This window comes from Lagenorhynchus albirostris, chromosome 1, assembly GCF_949774975.1.
Source record: "Lagenorhynchus albirostris chromosome 1, mLagAlb1.1, whole genome shotgun sequence".
Lineage (NCBI taxonomy): Eukaryota > Metazoa > Chordata > Mammalia > Artiodactyla > Delphinidae > Lagenorhynchus > Lagenorhynchus albirostris.
In genome coordinates, this window is record NC_083095.1 from 63,427,515 (window position 1) to 63,447,287 (window position 19,773).

General features: G+C 43.1%; 1 protein-coding gene and 1 long non-coding RNA gene across 4 annotated transcripts in view; one reads left to right on the top strand and one right to left on the bottom strand.

The window, feature by feature from the left end:
• The first annotated feature begins 30 nt into the window (after nt 1–30).
• Nucleotides 31–1,755, top strand: LOC132517044 (uncharacterized). Its single transcript, XR_009539568.1, has 2 exons — nt 31–154; nt 1,505–1,755. It is a non-coding gene; the product is annotated as an uncharacterized LOC132517044 (long non-coding RNA).
• A 14,400-nt stretch (nt 1,756–16,155) lies between these two features.
• PRORP (protein only RNase P catalytic subunit) overlaps nt 16,156–19,773 on the bottom strand; it is a 127,991-nt gene continuing 124,373 nt past the window's right edge. For 2 of the 3 annotated variants that reach the window (XM_060143548.1, XM_060143556.1), the window contains exons 7-8: nt 17,624–17,819; nt 16,156–16,457 (exon numbers count right to left, since the gene is read on the bottom strand). In XM_060143548.1, coding sequence (XP_059999531.1) covers nt 16,326–16,457; nt 17,624–17,819 — 328 coding nt within the window. In that variant the 3' untranslated portion in view covers nt 16,156–16,325. The remainder of the gene's footprint in view (nt 16,458–17,623; nt 17,820–19,773) is intronic. The other variant, XR_009539572.1, reaches the window with a different exon arrangement.

A 19,773-nucleotide genomic window follows, 5' to 3' on the forward strand; every position in this document is an offset into this window, starting at 1 on the left:
TTGCGCCCCGAAGTCACGATTCTAGCGTCAGTTCCCGCGCGCCTGAGAACTCCAAGGCCCCGCCCCTGGTGGAGGGTGGGGAGAGCGGACCGAAAGCTTTCGATGTGCGTATGCGCCAGCCCCGTGTGTGGGCGGCTTTAAAATGGTTGGTGAAGTAAGTTCTCGTTGAGGCGGTTTATAGAGCTTTCATCTAGAGAATGAATTGACTATAGCAAGAACAAAAAAGCTTTCCGGGGCCAGGAGTAGTGAGTTGCCTGTCTGTGGGATCGCGTATTTAACAAGTCTCTCGTTAGTTTTGGCACCTGTATATCCAGCCTGGCTCTGGCTTGCTGGCGTTCTTCTAACCTCTTTACCCAGCCACTTTGCTTCCTGCTACTAGAGGGAGAAATAAATGGATTGCAGCTGCTTCCGCAGCAGCCGTTAATTTCAGGTACAGAAGGGAGCGGGTTCTGCTAGCCACTCCAGAGCAGTTTTCTGGCCAGGCAAGATCTTCCTTTGGCCAACAGACCCCGACAGTTTTGTCTTAAAAGTGGAACTGGGGTTGAAATATAGGTATAATACAGGAATCAGTAGCCTTGATTGATAATGAACAAGAACCGAAGGGAAAGGCTCATAGCAGGCCGGCGTTAGATGAACTAATGAGAATAATACCCAAGCAGGCGAGGTAGCTCCGGAGAACAGCAGGTGGCTTTTGGAACTGTAAAATGTGCCTATTTTGACCTACCTCAAGGCACGCTCCTATTTAGTGAATATAAAATGCAAAACAGATATTAAGCTAGTGTCGCCCGCCCCCTCTGCCCAGTAGTTTGTGCGCCAGGAAGGCCAGGTATACCAAGATTTCTGGCACTTCCATACCAGCTGTAATGAATACTGACGTAGGGATTCTTACCTCTTTAATGTATTTTCTCTTAAACTCACTTTCCATTTAAAAGAAAAAATTTGGTAAGAGTTTGTTATGGAAGTTCCGATTTCTCAAGAGTGTTTTTTAAAAAATAAACTTCTATTTCATTACTGAAAAAGAAAATTCAAAACTGAAACTCGATTAAGAAAATACTAAGTGCAGACATCATCTCTGGCACACAGGGTACTTTCCAGCTCTGGCTGATTCCCAAGTGTACTGATAAAAGTTGTCCCTTGCTTCTGGTTTAGGTCCCTATCCTCAGCACCAACTCCTCCTGACCTTTTGAGTACTTTTTTTTTCCTCAGACACTGAGCAAGCCTCCTAAACTGTAACTCCTACAGTTTACCTGAAGAGTCATAGATAAAATGAGTTCTCTGTAAGGATGCTTGGAGGGTGAACTCATTCAACAGCCCCCTCTATGCTGATATTTCCTCAAAACTAGGTCTCTAGCTGGATCCTTCTCTGGTGCTGAGTCTTCTCTAATCGCATATATGACATTTTTCACATTGAGACACATGGTACCTCAAAATCCAGCATGTTTAAAACAGAACACCTGGGGCTTCCCTGGTGACGCAGTGGTTAAGAATCCGCCTGTCTGTGCAGGGGACACAGGTTCGAGCCCTGGTCTGGGAACATCCCACATGCCGCGGAGCAGCTAAGCCCGTGCACCACAACTGCTGAAGCCCGCGTGCCTAGACACCGAGCTCCGCAACAAGAGAAGCCACCGCAATGAGAAGCCCGTGCACCACAACGAAGAGTAGCCCCTGCTCGCCGCAACTAGAGAAAGCCCGCGCGCAGCAACGAAGACCCAACTCAGCCAAAAATCAATCAATAAAATAAAACAGAATACCTCATTCCATCTCTTTTTTCCCAAGCCAGTTCCTGTCCCTCATACCACACTTTCCAAGTCCTCAGAGCCAAAACCTTGCAACAGCCTTCAGTTCCCCAAAACTTCCTATTCTGTCCCCATGTAGTCTTTTTTGTAACACAAGCTTTTTAAAAATTATTATTTATTATTATATTTTTGGCTGCACAGTAGCATCTCTTCCTGTTGATCCACATTCTTGGAATCATTTTCTTGAGCAAGATCTCATTGGGTTGCTTCTCTGCCCAGATTTCTTTGAGCTCCTGAATCAAAATCAGCCTTGAGCTTAGCTGACCTTGTACCTATCTTTTCAGCCTTGTCTTCCACTTCATCCTCCTATTTCCATTGCAGGGCTACATTCCACAGCACAGCTTTGAGAAGCACTACCTGATATCCTCCTCAGGCTCTCCCCTTCCCCCGCACTCCTGTTCCTCCTGTAAGGACACTCATTCCCATCTCGTCATCTAAGAAGCTCAGGTCCACCAATCTGCCTCTTTTCCCCTATATGCCTAGTGCGTACAACTTGAATCTTTTATTAGCCTGAACCAAATGAAATGACCATTTCTGTAGGTCAAAAGCGTCAAACATTGGTAATCATATGGTTTACCTTAAAGAGTTGTGTGTAGGGGCTTCACTAAAGACTGACAGGGCAGAGCCTGAATACTTTTTATCTCTGTATTCTCTACCACCCCTGGCATGGGGCTTGGCTCATAAAAGTTCAGTAACTGACTGTCAAGTTGAACTAAAAACTGTAGAAAGACAGGGAACAATTGAGAAATGCTTTCATAGCTGCCTTTCCTTCCCACGTAGACACAACCCGCTGTGAAGCACCCCTGGGTGTTCCCTGCCATGCAATGACGAGATATTTAAAATCACATACACTTCAGGCTGTGAAAATTATTTCACACATTCAAACAAATTCTGATCCTCCGTTGAGGTTGCATTTAAGCTGGGCCCTAAAAGAGGCATAGGATTTTGGATGGCATATACACATTAATACCCTAAAGGATACTTCCTGGAAGGAGCCGACCTCATTTTCAATACAACACAAACTGAAAGCTAGAATTAGAACATCAGGCTCCTTGAGGGCAGTGGCCACATCTGTTTTGCTCCCCGGTGTACCCTCAGTGCCAAACAGTACCTAGCATGAAGGAGGTGCTCCGATCATTCACTGAATATGCATTCTCACTGTTTGGGTTTTCTACTATGTTGACCTGTTTTTATTTGAAGAGATTTGTGAATAACTGAAAAATCCAAATCTCAAAACCTAAAAGGCCAGAGATTTTATATTAGAATTTGAGGTTTTTCCACAAGGCCAATGGATTCCTCCGGGAAATCTTTCAGAAAGACGAACCCCTTGCTGATTCCATTGCTAAGGGAAATCCCCAGGAAGCAGACTTCACGAATATGTGCCTTGGGTACCAAGCAGCAGCTAATCTACTCACCCAGGTGGACTTCCCCCTGGGTTGCGGAGCTTTCACAGAAGTCTGGGGACCAGTGCTCCTGCAGCTTTACCACAAGCCTATGGGGGCAGACTTGCTGTGTCTGTATGGAAAATTTGACCTTCCTCTCTGTTGGGCCACCAAGTTAGACTTTCTGAAATGACTCTCTGGTTTTTTGAAAACTTTTAGAGATGACTTGACATCTCGTGAGTCTTGGAAAATCTCCTGGGGGCCTCCATTTGACAAGGCCCACATTCTCCCCTGGGGGTGGAGGTAGGTGGAAGGTAGGGGTTACCCACAAGGCAAAGGTAAAAACTGGCAGCGTAGATTCCCAGTGACTGCAGACATGCTGAATCACATGGTGTTTAAAGGCAAGATAAGAATTTAGCCCTTAGCTTAAGACGATCTGCTGGTGGTTTCAGTGAGCCAGGGAATATAAAACTGAAGCTTATCTGTGTTTCCATGTGATATTAGCAGGTGTTGAAACAGTGGTAATAGAGTATCTTAGGAGAGTTAGGATTCCCTGATGTCAAGGGGCCCCAGAGGTCAACTGTGGCCACAACAGAGCTAGGGATGTGGCAGTTCTGTGTGGACAGTAGAAGGGAGGTAGCTCCCTGGTCAGACTTTGAGCCATCAGGTGCCTCCTCAGGGGACTGAGGGCAAGAACCTAGTTCCATTCGTATTTCTCCCTATCTGTATCTTTCTCATACCAATAGAAACCCTAAAGCTCTTCCTGTACCCCAGTAGCTATGGTTGGCTACCTAGGAGTTGTCAATCTGTTTGAGTCTCGGGGAAAAAGAAGAGGGTGATTTCTTTGTACTCCAGTTCTATAATTTATGGGCAAAGGAGAGGGACAAATGGGGCATCAAACGTGGTGTGGGAAGTGCTACCGTGACATATGAGGTACTTGGTTATGCTTCTACTCAAAAGCTCTTCAAACCATATTCCAATAAGGCAACACTCCCCAGCGCTCTCTCCCATAACACCTAGTGTGGTTCTCTCACCCTCCAATACCAATGGTGGGTTCAATACGGTGTCTATCAACATAGCAGTCATACAGCTATCATTTCCCTGCTACTCCATCCTTTCCTTTCCAGTCAATATAATTCTGCTTCTGGATTCTGTCAGTCATCTCCAATAATGATAATGCTGTCCTTTGATTTGAAAGGGAATAAACTTGTAGCAGCTCAACCCAAAGGACATTTAACTAAATCTCTCCAGGAACCACTTCTAGAGAGCCAAAACCTTTAGCTTTCAGGTCACTCTTGATTTTTAGCTATAACAACTTCAGTATAAAGTTGTTATAGCTAAAACAACTCATAACTTTTGATGTTTCTCTTGTTTTCCCAAACTCCCCCTTAAATGAAAACCCAATGCTTGACTGATGACTGAGCTCTTGTTTCTGAAAGCCAAGGACTTTGAGAAACACTAAGAATTCTCATGGGTCTCCCCAGAATACTGGAAGAAGCACTGGAAGACCCCAGCTGGCTTGGGCTTAACCGTTGGTGGTTTTTAACATACAACTTCCCCTTAAGCATGATAACACAGGAAGCCTTTCATAGCTTGAGAGAACAGCAAATGTTCCAGTGAAAAATAAGATGGGGAAGGGAGGGGCCTGAGTCCTGAACACGGTCAGGCTTTGCTTTGAGTGTCAGAAGCACTGGATTTGAATCTGAGCCTTGCCAGTGATCAACTGGTGGCCACCACCTCGGTTTCTTCTCTCAAACAGGTAAGCACGCTGTACCCACCTTAAAGGCATGGAGGAAAAAAATATTAAGCACAATGAAAATAAGTCACCTACTAATAGACTTTAACTCAGCTTCTCTCTTTGTGAAAGGAGGGGACACTGGTGAATAAAGCCTGGATCGTTGGCTATTTTGTTTTGATCTATCCCTAGTACAGAGGAAGCCAAGTACTGCACCAGCCTGTACTGCACTCTGCTATTGTTCAGAAGTGAAACTCATTCTGTTTTCTTAACTTAGAAAGCAGCCAATTCTTACCCTATCCTGCATACATGCAGCCTCACCCATGACTGTGGACGGGGATGGGAATCGTAAGCATCAATAAATTCACTGAGGGCTTCCCTGGTCGTGCAGTGGTTGAGAGTCTGCCTGCCGATGCAGGGGACACGGGTTCGTGCCCTGGTCCGGGAAGATCCCACATGCCGCGGAGCGGCTGGGCCCGTGAGCCATGGCCACCGAGCCTGCGTGTCCGGAGCCTGTGCTCCGCAAAGGGAGAGGCCACAACAGTGAGAGGCCCGCATACCGCAAAAAAAAAAAAAAAAAAAAGTTCACTGAGATTTTCACACCCATGGTGTATCCCTACATCTTGGTGTCTTTATGAATGTTATTTGACTTTATTCACTCTGCTCACTACCCCCAATCTCACCCCACTCCCATTTCAGCCCCCTGATCGGGTGGGGAAAGGGTGGTGCAGAAGTTGGTCAGGCACCGAGAGGATGAGTCAAGAACAGAGAGGAAATAAGACTCAACAGCCTTCCTTTCAGCCTGGAGACACTTCCTCTTCCTTGAGGTTTCCTAATTGGCTTCCTCTAATTCCTGTTTTCTTACCGCAAAATTAAGTCATCTCTGGTGCTCAGAGGAGCCAAGTTCTCTTGAGACAACTGGGGGAGAGAGCAAATGAATGAGGTGTCTGATCATTATAACCAATATTTTCAGGCACTAATTGAGGAACTAGTTCTTGAGAACCCAGGTATTGATGGGAAAGCAAGAGAGTGCTCCAGTGTTATGTTCTACTTGCTTTGAAAGTACTTGATAAACCTCAACTGAGATCCGTGAATTTCACCCAGTGTGCAATTCATCCATCGTGGTGAAACAAAGGCAAGTTTCAAAAATCAACCATAGACAACAGACTAAAACATTTTCAATATTAAAAACTCTGCAATGATGTCTTGCAGGTGCAGAGCAAATTTTATTCCAGTTTTCGTGGTCCATGTACAAAATAGATGCCTAATAAATAGTTAATTCATTTAAGATGCGGGGAGGGGCTTAAATGGTATAATTAAAGAGGGTGGCATTGAGAAGTTATCACTATTTCTTGAGGGTCAGTTGAAGCATCAGACACCAAAGAGTATGTTCCTGAGCCGGCACACACACAAAATACCAAGGAGCAAGAGGGGAATTCACTCAAAGGAGAAGTGGGAATCAGAGGTAAAAATCAGGAAGACATTTTCAAACAACTTCTCCAAAATAATTCAACAAACGTTTATTGAGCCTCTTCTAGGGGTAAGCCAGCTGGGCTGGCTGCTCTTGAGACACACAGATGAACCAGCCGGAGAAGAAATTTCAGTGGGGAAGAAAAATGAAACCCAAATGAGAGCAATACTAACACGAAGCAGCACATGATATGTAAGGCAGTGTCCAACAAAGCGCTGCAGATGGGAAATGACTTTGGCCAAAGGGAATGCAAGCCACCTGCTGAAAGAAATACATCCGAGCTCAACTTGGGAGGAGAAGCACTCTGACAGGTGTGTTCGCTGTTAGGAACAGTGTGAGTGGCACCATGATGCAACATGGACTCGGGGTGGCAAGAACAGAGAAGCAGAGGAAGAAAAAAAGAGCCTGTGTTTAGGTTATGGCAGTGGCTTAGCTTGACTAGGACACAAAAATGTTCTGGAGTACAAATGCAGGGAGGAGGCCTTGAATGCCAAGGAAAGGAACTTCTGCTCTGGTTGGAAGGCAGTGGGGAGACATTTGACGTTTTTGAGTAAGGGAAATGGCATGATTAGAATTATGCTCTCAGAAGATAAACTTGGTGGCAGTATTTATGATGAACTGTAGATGGGGATATCAATCAAGAGGCCATTGCTAATAGAACCAGTGACTGTTTGTGAAGGCCTGAACTGGGGTGGTAGTTACGGAAACGGAAAGGAAAGAAGATGCCAGAGACTTTTTAATAGCTCTCCACCCATTATAAAAAGTGATACACTATTCATAGCAATTACTATTTGTAATAGGCAAAAACTAGAAGCTATCCAAATGCCCATCAACAGTAGAATGGATAAATTGTGGTATATTCACACTATAGAACATCACATAATAATGAAAATGAATGATACAATTACATGTGACAACAGAGGTGAACCTCCCACAATATTGAATGAAAGAAGCCAGCCACGAAAGAGCACAGCCTGACTGATTCCATTTACATAAAGCACAAAAACAGGCAAAAGGAATCTATAATGTTGGAAGACTGGACAGTGGTTACCTTTGTGGAGGCAAGAAATGATGGAAGTGAGCGCAAGGGGGCATCTGGGTTCTGGTAACAAGCGTGATGAACAGACTGTGATAAAACTACAATCTGACTTTTGTTCTCCCACTCTTCCTTTCATTTTTCCTGCCTCTAGATGAAAACTCGGGTATGCTCCCTTACTTTTCCATTCCTCTTAGATAATATGCAGTGCTACGGTTACTTTAACAAATGCAGTATCGATTCAGAAATTAGAATATCCAGTTCTATACCAATAGATTCCAAACAGCACTGCATCATTTGTATTCTGTCAGCTTAGGTCGGCTTTGCACTAACTCTTCCAGTGGAAAGGGGTGGGGGCATGGTTGACTTGTCCTCCCTAATCACTCCTGGCTCAGCTCCACCCCGACCTCCTTCACACCCTCCACATGCCCCGCCCCAGCCAAGGTGGAGGATGGGCAGTGGAGGATAGGTAAGGGTGGGTGGCTCAATGCTTTCTAGGCCAAGCAGATGTTTATAGCTGGAGTCTCTGGTGAGCCTGGCAGATGGTTAAAGCTGATGCTTCTCCGCTTGGCCACTCTTCTAAGGCTCTTCAGTGGTTCTCTGCTGAGCCCATCAGTTTTTATATGTAGGTGGCCACTTGCAGTCCTTCTTCAACCCCTGGCCATCCCGAAGTTCCCCTCCAGCCCAAGACAGCCTAAGGCAACTCTCTTCCCACCCATCTGGCCCCCATCAGGAAACCTGCAGTGCCAGGCAAGTCCAAGGCAGTAGCCCTCTCTGGCTCGTTTCCAATGTCTCTTGTCAGCCCTGCTGTCATCCTCCAGCTTTTGCAGAGTCAGGCCCATCCACAGAGGCTTCAGCTTTCTCTGAAGTCCTGGGTTCCCAGACTGCAAGAGGAGCTCCAAGTATTCCTATTGAGGCATCTTTCCCGGGGTCCTGGGGTCAGAGGGTACCTAAGGAACCAGGAGCCTGGCCACAGCTCTCTACAAGGAAACATCTTTATCTTTTTCCTTCCTCTGACTCTTTGATATCTTTGGCCTGGTTAAGGGGCCGGGAGTTGTGAGGCAGATTCTCCTTTATTCTTTTTGTAAATTCTGCATATGTACTGTCTGCCCCACACTCACCTGGGACTCTTGGTATCTACTATATTTGTGCCTCAGTGGAAACTGAGGCAGAAAGAGTCCTATTCTAACATCCTATTACACATGTAACAATTCAGATTGTGCAGAAGATGAAGACAACTAAAAATCAACCACAATCCCAGCATGCAGAGATACCTATTAACATTTTGGAATCAACAAAATATTATTTCTTTCAGATACTTTTCTCCAAATGTCTCTTTCCTTCCTTCCTTCCTATTTAAAACATGGGATCATATTAAACATACCATTTTGTAGATGTTTTGTCATATAACCCATGCCAACACACAAAGTATCATTTTAATCACTGTAACGTTTAAAATTATAATTATTTCTTCCCTCCCTTGTTTTGAACATTTCGTTATTTCCAATTTTGTTATTGTTATCAATAACATTATTATGAATAATATCTTCATGTACAAATTTTTTAAAAAAGGATTATTTCCTTTGGAAAGGTAGTTAAGAGTTGAACAATTAGACTACGACAGATATTTTGAAGATGGAGTCAACACAATTTGCTAATTGATTAGGTATGTAAGTAGGGGGAAATGAGCAGGAAAAAATAACATAAAGTAAGGCAGGAGGTCACTCTGTTGGGGTGAAGATGAATTGTTTTCACCGTGGTTGAGTAGAAATGCTCAGCTGCAAATGTAGAATTGGAAAGAAAGCAGGGGTAGAGATGGCTCCTTCCTCTGAGAAGTTTGGCTGTTAAATTATCCCTAGGGAAGCACAGTTTTGTCAGGCTAGAAGCCAAAAGTATTGTAGTTAGATGGGGGAATGAGCCCATGGAAAGAGACTAACTGAGAAAACAACTTCTCAAGTTAGCAAGAAAGGATAGTATGGAGGCAGTAGAAAAAGTAACCTAGAAGAGGGAGAAAAGGGTGAGGAAAGAAAGTTGCTAGAAAGGGCAAAAATTGCTGAAGAGTCTCTTAACAGATGGCTTTTAGCTCCTGCTTAAGTCATCTGCTGAGAGTGAGAGTGGCCAGGTTATGATTCAGGACTTAGAATCATGAGTGTTGTACTATTATTATTGTTTTTAAATAACCTTGGAGCTCGTTTGAGACTACTCAAAATACTACTCAAAAATATGGTCTGCAGCCTTGGCATCACCAGGCACACCAGACCTGAATCAGAATCAGCACTTTAAACGAGATCCCATGTCCATTAGAGTTTGAGAAGTACACTGGCACCCTCTTCCCCACTGAACAGAAAAGGAAATGGGGGCTGCAGGAGATGAGCTCTTTTCAAGTTAAGATGGCAAGAGTTGGGAGAGCTCCTTCGGGGAATTAACAGGGAATTCACTGAAAGGTGAAACAAAGGACCTTCAAATGGGAGTGAAGTACTAGTAGCATAATTTCGTGACTTTGCTAGCAATACTATGGTATAGGAGAGGAGAAAGTGGAATGGTATGGGGCTACCCAAAGTTTGGTTTAGAATTGATAAGATGGGTACCACAGGAGGTGAAATGAATGAAAGAATCTGAAGTATTACTGAAGTCATCCATGAAATGAGTGGTTTGAGGATGGAGTGGGGTGAGCAACAAGGCAAGCAAAGCCAGATGCAGATGGATAAGAGAGGCCTCTAGGTGAGGAAGGAATAGGCCTCAGAACAGATCTAGGAACTGGTGGTCGGGATGAAGGAATGGAGCAGGTTAAGGAGGTTGTAGGCAAAATGAAGAGCTCCAAAGTCTGATATCCTGAAAGTGGAGCACTTTTAAGTAGTTTAAAAGATCCAGGTTGGCATCTCACAGGGGGCCGAAAATCATCAGAGTTTCAGTGGATAAGAAACAATGAGACCAGAATATGGATGGTGTTGAAATCTCTGGGGATAGTGGCAGTGGGAGTGGGAAGGAAAAAAAAATCTACTGACATTCATAAAGCACAAACTGTTCAGTACTGATTTCCTCACAGAAACCTCCCTTGCTGTATCAAAGAACAAAAAGAGCCAGATGATTTACTTAAAAAAATAAAAAGCTCCCTATCTGTGTCAAGCAGCAAAACTTCCTCAGGCTTTCTCTTCAAATACTTGGTCTGACCAGAGTTTATTTCTTTAGGAGTTGGAGATCAGAGGGCCTAACTTGGAAAAGACCCATTTCTTCAAGGATTTGAGAACTCCTGCCAGAACAGGGCTGAGTGCCAAAGGACACGATCCTTAATTTGAGCCAGTAGCTATCATCAGGGTGACAGCTTCCTGGAACACAAATTTCCTTCTGAACACAGGAAACCTGGAGGAATAGTTTGTGAGTATACAACCATGCAAATAGTATTTTATGGTATACAGCAATGCCCTAGCTTAACCTGACTGCCTTGTTTTATGAAGTTATATTATGATGTTCAGAGTACCTGAGGAAGAAGTGATAGAAGACTACGAGAACAAGGAAAAGTTTCATTTTCTGTCAGGTGGGAAAAAACCTTATTACAAAAGAGCTTATAGAGAATGCGTGATCCTTAAAAAAATTATATATACATGTGTGTATATATATATGAAAGGCATATATGTGTATAAAAACTACTCAGCTTTGGAGCAGAGGATAAAAATATTCAGCTTTGGATTCTAGGACAAGGTCACTGAAAAGGGGAAGAAAATACAAGAATGATTTATTTTTAAAGAATTAGTAATACAGTACATCTTAAGCAATGAGTCTAGGTGAGGGACTTACCTTTCAGACAACCTGCCATAACCACTTCCAAAGGAACCTGTTTCATGGAGGTGGAGGCCCCATATTATCCTCCCAGGCCGGATGCCACTCTGCCCCAGAGAGCCAAATGAGAAGCAGAATTGTCAGGGAATTCCGGACACTGACATTCTTTGTTCTGATGCAGTCATAGAAAGCACAAAAAATCTGTTTTAATAATGGACTTTCATAAACAACAAGGACCTACTGTATAGCACAGGGAACTATATTCAATATCTTGTAATAACCTATAATGGAAAAGAATCTAAAAAAGAATATATATATATATCTGAATTACTTTGCTGTACACCTGAATCATTGTAATTCAACTATACTTCAATTTAAAAAATTTTTAATACATAAAAATTAGAAAAAAGAAAAAAAACGGACTTTCAATATTTAGATGTGAACTAAACTTGATACTTAGTAATGTTCTAGCCCAGCTGAGACTGATACGGCAATCTGAACTGGTCTCCTTAAAATGAATTTATGTCTCTACCATATTAGAAATTGTGATTTCTCAAGTATTTGCTTCTTGGGCTGAATTTTAACTAACATCAAAGAGACTAATGAGGTAATCATTTAAATATGGATGAAATTAATTCTACATCAACTTTCTTGTCAGAAGCTACCAGAAACCCTTCACATAACACTGCTATTTATAATAAATTATCATGGTTATTTTAATAACTTAATCCATTTGATAACAGTGTACTTCTGAGAGTACTCTGGTAGCAAAACAATTTTTAGCTGTTATCAGTGACTAGATAATTGTCTTCCTGTTTATTTCAATTCCTGGTTGAAGGCAAGTTGTGCATGTATAGTCTCTGGAAGCATCTGTCAGATCAAGTCTTGCCAACAGAGACAAAACTTGGGGAGAAAAGTCCTCAGGGAATCTTTTTTTTAAAAAATTTATTTATTTTACTTTTATTTATTTTTGGCTGCATTGGGTCTTTTGTTGCTGTGCGCAGTCTTTCTCTAGTTGTGGCGAGCGGGGGCTACTCTTCGTTGCAGTGCGCGGGCTTCTCATTGCGGTGGCTTATCTTGTTGCGGAGCACAGGCTCTAGGCATGTGGGCTTCAGTGGTTGTGGCACATGGGCTCAGTAGTTGTGGCACACGGGCTCAGTAGTTGTGGCTCACAGGCTTAATTGCTCTGCAGCATGTGGGATCTTCCCGGACCAGGGCTCGAAACCGTGTCCTCTGCATTGGCAGGCGGATTCTTAACCACTGCGCCACCAGGGAGGCTGCCCTCAGGGAATCTTGAAACACCATAACAGAAACATGACAAGAGAAAATTAAAGATTATTTCTCAAGATTTACTGCATTTACTTTCTCATTGGTGTTCGCGTCTCCCGTTTTTTTGTTTTTTTTTTTTAGTTTTGTGGCATTTATTTTCATTACATACACTGAGAGAATATTCTCACCATCTCCCATATTTTCTTTCATCCTGCTGGTTTGAATGGCTTCCTCTAAGTAGGTCTCTGAATGGAACTTCCTTCATTTATATCACATGGACTCAAGCTTGTCATTGGCTGGGATAAGGCAGGGAACGTTTGGTCTCTCTCCTCCACCCCCACACCCCACCTCCTGCCCAGGTGCATTTTATTCACATCCTTTCTTTTTTTATTTTATTTATTTATTTATTTATTTTTGGCAGCACTGGGTCTTCGTTGCTGCACGCAGGCTCTTCGTTGCAGTGCGCAGGCTTCTCATTGCGGTGGCTTATCTCGTTGCGGAGCACAGGCTCTAGGCGCGCGGGCTTCAGTAGTTGTGGAGCACAGGCTTAGTTGCTCCGTGGCATGTAGGATCTTCCCAGACCAGGGATCGAACCCGTGTCCCCTGCACTGGCAGGTGGATTCTTAACCACTGTGCCACCAGGGAAGTCCCTTAGATCCTTTCTTATCCTTGTTCCACTCCGGCCTCCTGTAGGGCTGTGGGCTTTAGAGATGCCTCATTTCCCACTACCCCTCATTTCCCAGCTAATTCCCACCTAGGGTTGCCAGATGTAGCAAATAAAAATATAGGCGGCCCTGTTAATTGTGAATCTTAGATAGGCAGTGAATATTTTTAGTGTAAGTATATCCCTGCAATACTTGCGACGTGCTTATACAAAAAATTGTCATTTATCTGAAATTCAAATTTATTTGGGAGACCGTATTTTATCTGGCAACCCTACTGTCACCCTGGGGTTATAGGAGGCTCCAGCAGCTGCCTTGTCCCACTTACTAAGAACTCTTAGTTCTGCTTAAGTCCCAGCCCTGAAAGAACCCAAATCCAAATCCCACAATTTCATCAGAGTGGTCTATGTTCCTCCACTCCCAGTCATTCCCACAAGCATTCCCTTAGATGTTCCTCACTCTAGAAATTCCAAGTTGCTGAAGGATGGGCAAAGTACCTGATCTACACTTCATTTAGCTTTGCCCTCAAGTATCCCGAATAATTTTGATTTTTAGCAAAGATAAGACTCACCATGATAGGCCAGAATTCAGGTGCCTACATAACATACCCTTCCTTTCCATGCCTGCTCTAGAATGAAGCTATCAGGGAAAAAGAAATCTAATGTGAACACATATGCATTTTATAGCACCTTAGGACAGTTTTTTTAAAAAGCAAGAAACCTGCTAAAGGAACAGGGAAGCAGTAATTATATTCAAGTGCAAACTTGAAGAGAAAAATTCATTTAATGTGAAGAACAAGGCACCTGAGGTGAGGTAGTCCCAGCGGAGCCCTGGGAGAATGAGCTCAGGCTTCTCCTTTGTGATTTTCTCTTTACTGGGTCTGAGAGCAGCAGGAGGAAAAGAGAGTATAAATTCAGGAGCATGCCAGAGGGAAGCACAAAGCATTTTAGACACACTTTTCAGTGGCAGAGTCAGTGCCCTTTCAAAGCTTTCATTGTTCATGGCTGGCCAACTTTAAAGATACTCTCAATCCAGGGCACAGGTTTTTAAAGAATTCCTTCTTCCCACTGTGTCTGGGACCTTGAATTAGACAGGTAGCTTTTGTCTCACTCAGGTGATCAGAATACAAAAGGCAGCCTAAGTGTTGGGTACCAGCTGCCTCCATTCAGAGAATCCCTGAACTCTCCAAGGTCCCGTGTCAGTGCCATTGATTCTGAGCGCCCTAGAATTGCCCTGCTCCCGGACAAGTGACAGATGCACCTCAATTTACCTCAAGCAGAAATTAGGGTTTTGTTTTGGAATGGTATTAAAGAGTTCAAAAATAATGTAGTTTCTCTAACCCAATTTTCCACCCTGATGAGCCACCATGGAAACGTGGGCCCTTGAAGAGGTCGTCCTGCCTGTTCCCTTCCTCTCATTCTCCCCACTTTCTCTTATGTGGCTAACAAAGTTTCTAAATCTACATACCGGATGCTCTACCATTCAGTCTGTCTGAGTTTTTATGAACTACTCTAGTCTAAGTTACAGTGTACAGTAGAAGAAAGACTATTTGACTTGAGAATCAGAAGAGCTGGGTTATGGTTGAAATGTCTCTACTAACTAGCTGTGGGATCCAAGGGAGCCATTGCATCTTCCTGGGTCTATTCCTGCTCTATAAAATGCGACTGTTGGACTTTATGTTCTTCAAGGTTCCCTCCTGCTCTGAAGTTCTACGATTCTTTTTGTATCCTCTCCCATCTCTAGAGCAACTTGTGAGAAATTTGTATTAAGCTTTTAGACAAGCTTATTTAACAAATGCTTTCTTTCCTAATTTTCTTAAAACTAGGGTAGTTTCTTAAAAAAAGTTTAGCTCGCTGCAAGCACAGTGTTCTAAGTAGGTAGTTCATGAAATCTAGAAAATAAACAGGTTGGATTTATGAGAGCTTTCCGATTCTCAGCATCTTTCAATGCCCTCAATTTATCAGGCACTTGTCTGGAGAGCCCCTTCCTCTAGGGGGCAGCAGTGTTGACTCCAACAATGGCGTAAGGAGGTAAAACATCCCCTCCTCTGTTTTTCCTGGATTGTCTCTCTGTGCATAATACACACCTTACTTATATCCATGTACATTGTTTGATATAAATGAAGTCATTGTTTTTTCATGTAAATAACTTTTATGCTAACATACTTTTTTCAGTTACGTTGTTGTAAATGCATCAATTTTAAGTGTTTAGTGTGATGAATTTGACTAATACATACATACACCTATGTCAGCACCACTCAGAACTTTCCATCACCCCCACAAAATTCTCTTGTGCCCTTTTCCTCAGGCAACTAGTATTCTGATTTTTATCACCATAGACTGGTTTTGTCTGCTCTTGAATATCAAATTGTATAGTACGTATGAGTAAGGAAAGAACCGTTATGAAGTGTTACAGACACGAATATTTTCAGCTAAAATCAAGGGAGTAAAACAGAGAGGCAACAACTTACTCACTTTGGTAAAGTAAGTCAAACTTGATAAAATGAAAATAATCTATATACTTTAGAAAGCCCTCATACCAAGTGATGGAATTAATAGTGTTCACAAAATGTTGAATTAATCTGGAAAAGGCATTATAGGATGAAGAAGAAACATTCATAATCTAAAGAGAAGGAATTGCCCCCTTTCCTCCAACCCAAATCATTGGGTGATAAGTAGAAGTTGCTAATACACCTCTGACATCTGGGCCAGCTCATCAGAGAGGACCACAAGTGAGTCAGTGTGGGAAGGAGATAACATGAGAGGATGAGATGATATCAGAAATGGAGAAAGGGTTTACAAACAACCCAGAGCCCAGGGCCAGATGGATTGGTTCTGCTATTGGTGGACCTGGAAGGGTAGCAAAATGGATACCAGAAGACCCTGTTGCCCAAATAAGCGGAATAGCTGGCTCAATAGGAGAAAGGTAGGTATCACTCTGCACCAAGTTCCCCAACTTTGGATAAGCCTCAAATCCTAACAAATGTTAGGGGGAAAAATGCAACCGGTTATGAAAAGATATATCTTATTTAATTAAAAATCAATTTATTGATATGCAAACCAACTGGACCAAACAGGACAAACTGGATCAGACAGGACAGAAGCAATGCTCTAAACAAGCATCAACCATCAACTTAAGAGCTCTGATGTCAACCAGGAGGACACCCAAACACAAGTTTAGCATGGGGGTAAGAGTCTTTATGTCTTCCGGTGAAGGCAAAGCCATTTGGTTGGCACTTCGTAGGAATATCTTTCCACCACGTCGTCATCATAAGGTATGTGCCACGAGTCTCCCGTTGTTTGCACCACGGTGTCATAGATGAGAATATGCTGTTGAATTTAAAAGGGAACCACACATTGAGAACAACACTAAAGGAATACCTAGCCATTTCCCTTTCTCTTCTGACAGCTTCTCAGTTTGCTTCAGAGATGTATTCTCTGTCTTACTTAACAATGGATTTTGAAAGAGCAGCTAATTCTGTGAAGATGAATGCCGGGGGTGGGGGGCCGTAGGGGGTGGGATAAATTAGGAGTTGGGATTGACACATACACACTACTATATGTAAAACAGGTAAACAACAAGGACCTACGGTATAGCACAGGGAACTACACTCAATATTTTGTAATAACCTATAATGGAAAAGAATTTGAAAAAGAATATATATATATATACACATATATGTATAACTGAATCACTTTGCTGTACGCTCGAAACTAACAGAACTGTTAGTGACTGTATCTCTGTGGTAATTTGATACCATATTTCCTATAAATGTTGTTTTACATATTTTTTGACCACTGGACCATATTTATCATTGGCTAGTGTATTTTTCTGTAGTAACTCGCCTTTAGATTTTCTCCCTTTGCTTTCACACAGGAGGAATCCTTGTACTTACAGGTATTTAAACTAGAATCAAAAAAGAACTCAATTGAGACTGTGCCACAGCAGTGGATTAAACAGGAAAAAGGAGTTATTTAGCAGAAATAGAAGTTATGATGAACCATAAGGAATAAGGAATTTTGAGCTATTGCAAATAAACAGGAGAATAAAAAACAAATATGAGGATTTGTAATTGATGACATAACTGATGTCACAACTGATGACATTCCAGGTGTTTTCAATATGTCAATTAACGTGGGGTTGGCCTATGAAAACTTTGCTCTGGCAGACTCTGTGTTTCTAGGATCTGGGTAATTCCAAATACCAAACTAAAGCTGAGAAAACTAAAACATTGAGGGACTTCCCGGGTGGTCCAGTGGTTAAGACTCTGTGCTCCCAATGCATGGGGCCTGGGTTCGATCCCTGGTCAGGGAACTAGATCCTGCATGCATGCCGCAACTAAGACCCAGTGCAGCCAAATACATCAATCAATCAATCAATCAATATTTAAAAGTAAAATAAAATATTGAGAACTAGTTGCAACATTCTGTGACTATGCCGCATTCTTACTATCTACTTGGCTCTGCTGACATTACGTAGAGAACAGGTAACATACCTGAAATGTTATTTTTGATCCCGGATGCCTACTAACAATTGCCAGCTGATGTCCCTGCTGCCACTTAAAGAACAGGCGTTGGGTCTTGGCATCAGGCAGACAGGCCTTGTGGTCCCGCATCAGATCTTTTGTGATAAACTTGCAGTGGTCCCCCGAGTGCAGTGTGGCATACAGAAGGAATGGATCGTCCTCTGAGCTGAGTCAGGCATAAGAAAGAACACAGTCAAGCACACGCCCAAAGAGGCAAAGAACAGCATTCTTCACCATGCTGTTTTCTTACTCGCTTTCCTCAGAAGTGTTCTGCTTTCTTAACTGACATGATCTCAGTGATACGTAAGAGCCGCCTGCAAGTCCTAGCTGGTAGACAACACTACCTAGAACACAGATGGAAGGCTAAGGGGAAAGGAATGCTAATGCTAGGGATTCTTAGCAGCTCAACTGGGCTCTTCCACTAGAATGGAGGACTCTAACAGTAATTCTCTCTTCATACTCAAAAGCTGGGTCTCTGTGTTCCCAGGGTGTGTTTCCTATCTGCTTCATCCACCACAGAGCACACCTTTCCCCATCTCCTTTCCTCACTCAAATTCATAATACTAACAGGGCAGGATGACAATTTCTTGCAAAAGTAAGGGGCTGACCTCAAAGCGGAAACTGGCTATCCCCAAGCAGCTTCTGGGTAGTCATCCTGATCAGTACCCAAAGGCATCTCCAACTTGAGAAGAGCCAGGAGCACAAAGCCGCCCATGGGCCCTCAGCATCAGTGCTGACCACTTGAATACATGTGCTGTAAGAACAGTGGTGGCTACCTTGGCTCCGGAGAGTTGGACAGCAACGTGTGATAAGCCCTATGCCTTGATCCAAATGACCCGAAGTGGACCCTTTAAAGTTTACCTTATACTGACGTATTTCAAGGGAAATGATAAAACAACTGGGATCTGTCTGAAAAATCTCCAGGAAAAAGAGAGAGGAAAAGAAAAGAGAAAACATGTGGAGGTTGTATGGAGCAAGGTTAACAAATGATGTTGACTGTTGGAGCGGGGCGACAGCCACGTGGGGATTCACTATACTGCCCTCTCTACCGCGTGGTTGAACAGGCTTCTTCGGCACATTAATGGAAAACAGAGCTAATGTTACAAATGTAAATACTCAAATCCAAAGCCATAGAATGTCCCTGAGTCAATCTTTACAACTGGGTTGGGAACTTCAGTGTATGCAATAAATACAGGCTCCAAACCAAACATGAGACCAATTGCCAACAGGCTTCTTGGTTATAACACTGCATTTATCCAGTTCTTCCACCTAAGAAGAATAATGATGATGGTGACAGCAACAAACATACACACCTGCCATGTACTTGGTGCTGTATGATTTGCAAGTTATCTTCTCATTTAATCCTCATGAGGGTTGCATATGAAGAAAAGAAAACAGAGAGAAGGGAAACGCCTTCCCAGACGGGAAGCGGCAGGGCCATGATTTAAACCCGGGTGGATTCATTCCCACACCTGCGCTCTTAAGGTTTACCCAGTATTGCCTAAGGTGACTGCATGAAGAGCATTATTATTGTCTTATAGTCCTGGAGAGATGGAAGCACCCCCCTCCCGTGAATAAATAAAAGGGCTTAGCTAAAGAAAAATGGGATTTGGTTTGGGATCTGAAGCAGGGGTTAGCTTCCAGCTTTGTGCACTGAATGCCATTTGACCTTTCTTTTCAGGGGAGGAGGGGAACGCGCTGTGCAGCCTGCAGGATTCTTAGTTCCCCGACCAGGGATTGAACCTGGGCCACGGCAGTGAGTGCCGAGTCCTACCCAATGGACTGCCAGGTAATTCCCCCATTTGACCTTTTTAAGAAGAAATGATTTGGGGAATACTGACAAACCTTGAAGTTATAACATTCAATCGAATGAAACCTAGACTTGGGGCTGAGGTGCGCTCATTATCCGTGCAAAGTCGGAAGTAAACCTTTGTCGGCATGAACAGTGTGAAAGCCTAAACGCATGCTGAAAGTTAATACGTGCTGTTGTGGATCTGTGCTCCTTCCGATCAGCTGCTTTTTCATACTCTGTGGACACTGTATATTTTGTCGCTGACCATGTTTTCCATGTTCCTTTGGCTTCCTGGGAAGCTGTAGCTCATAGCAACATTCCCTTTACA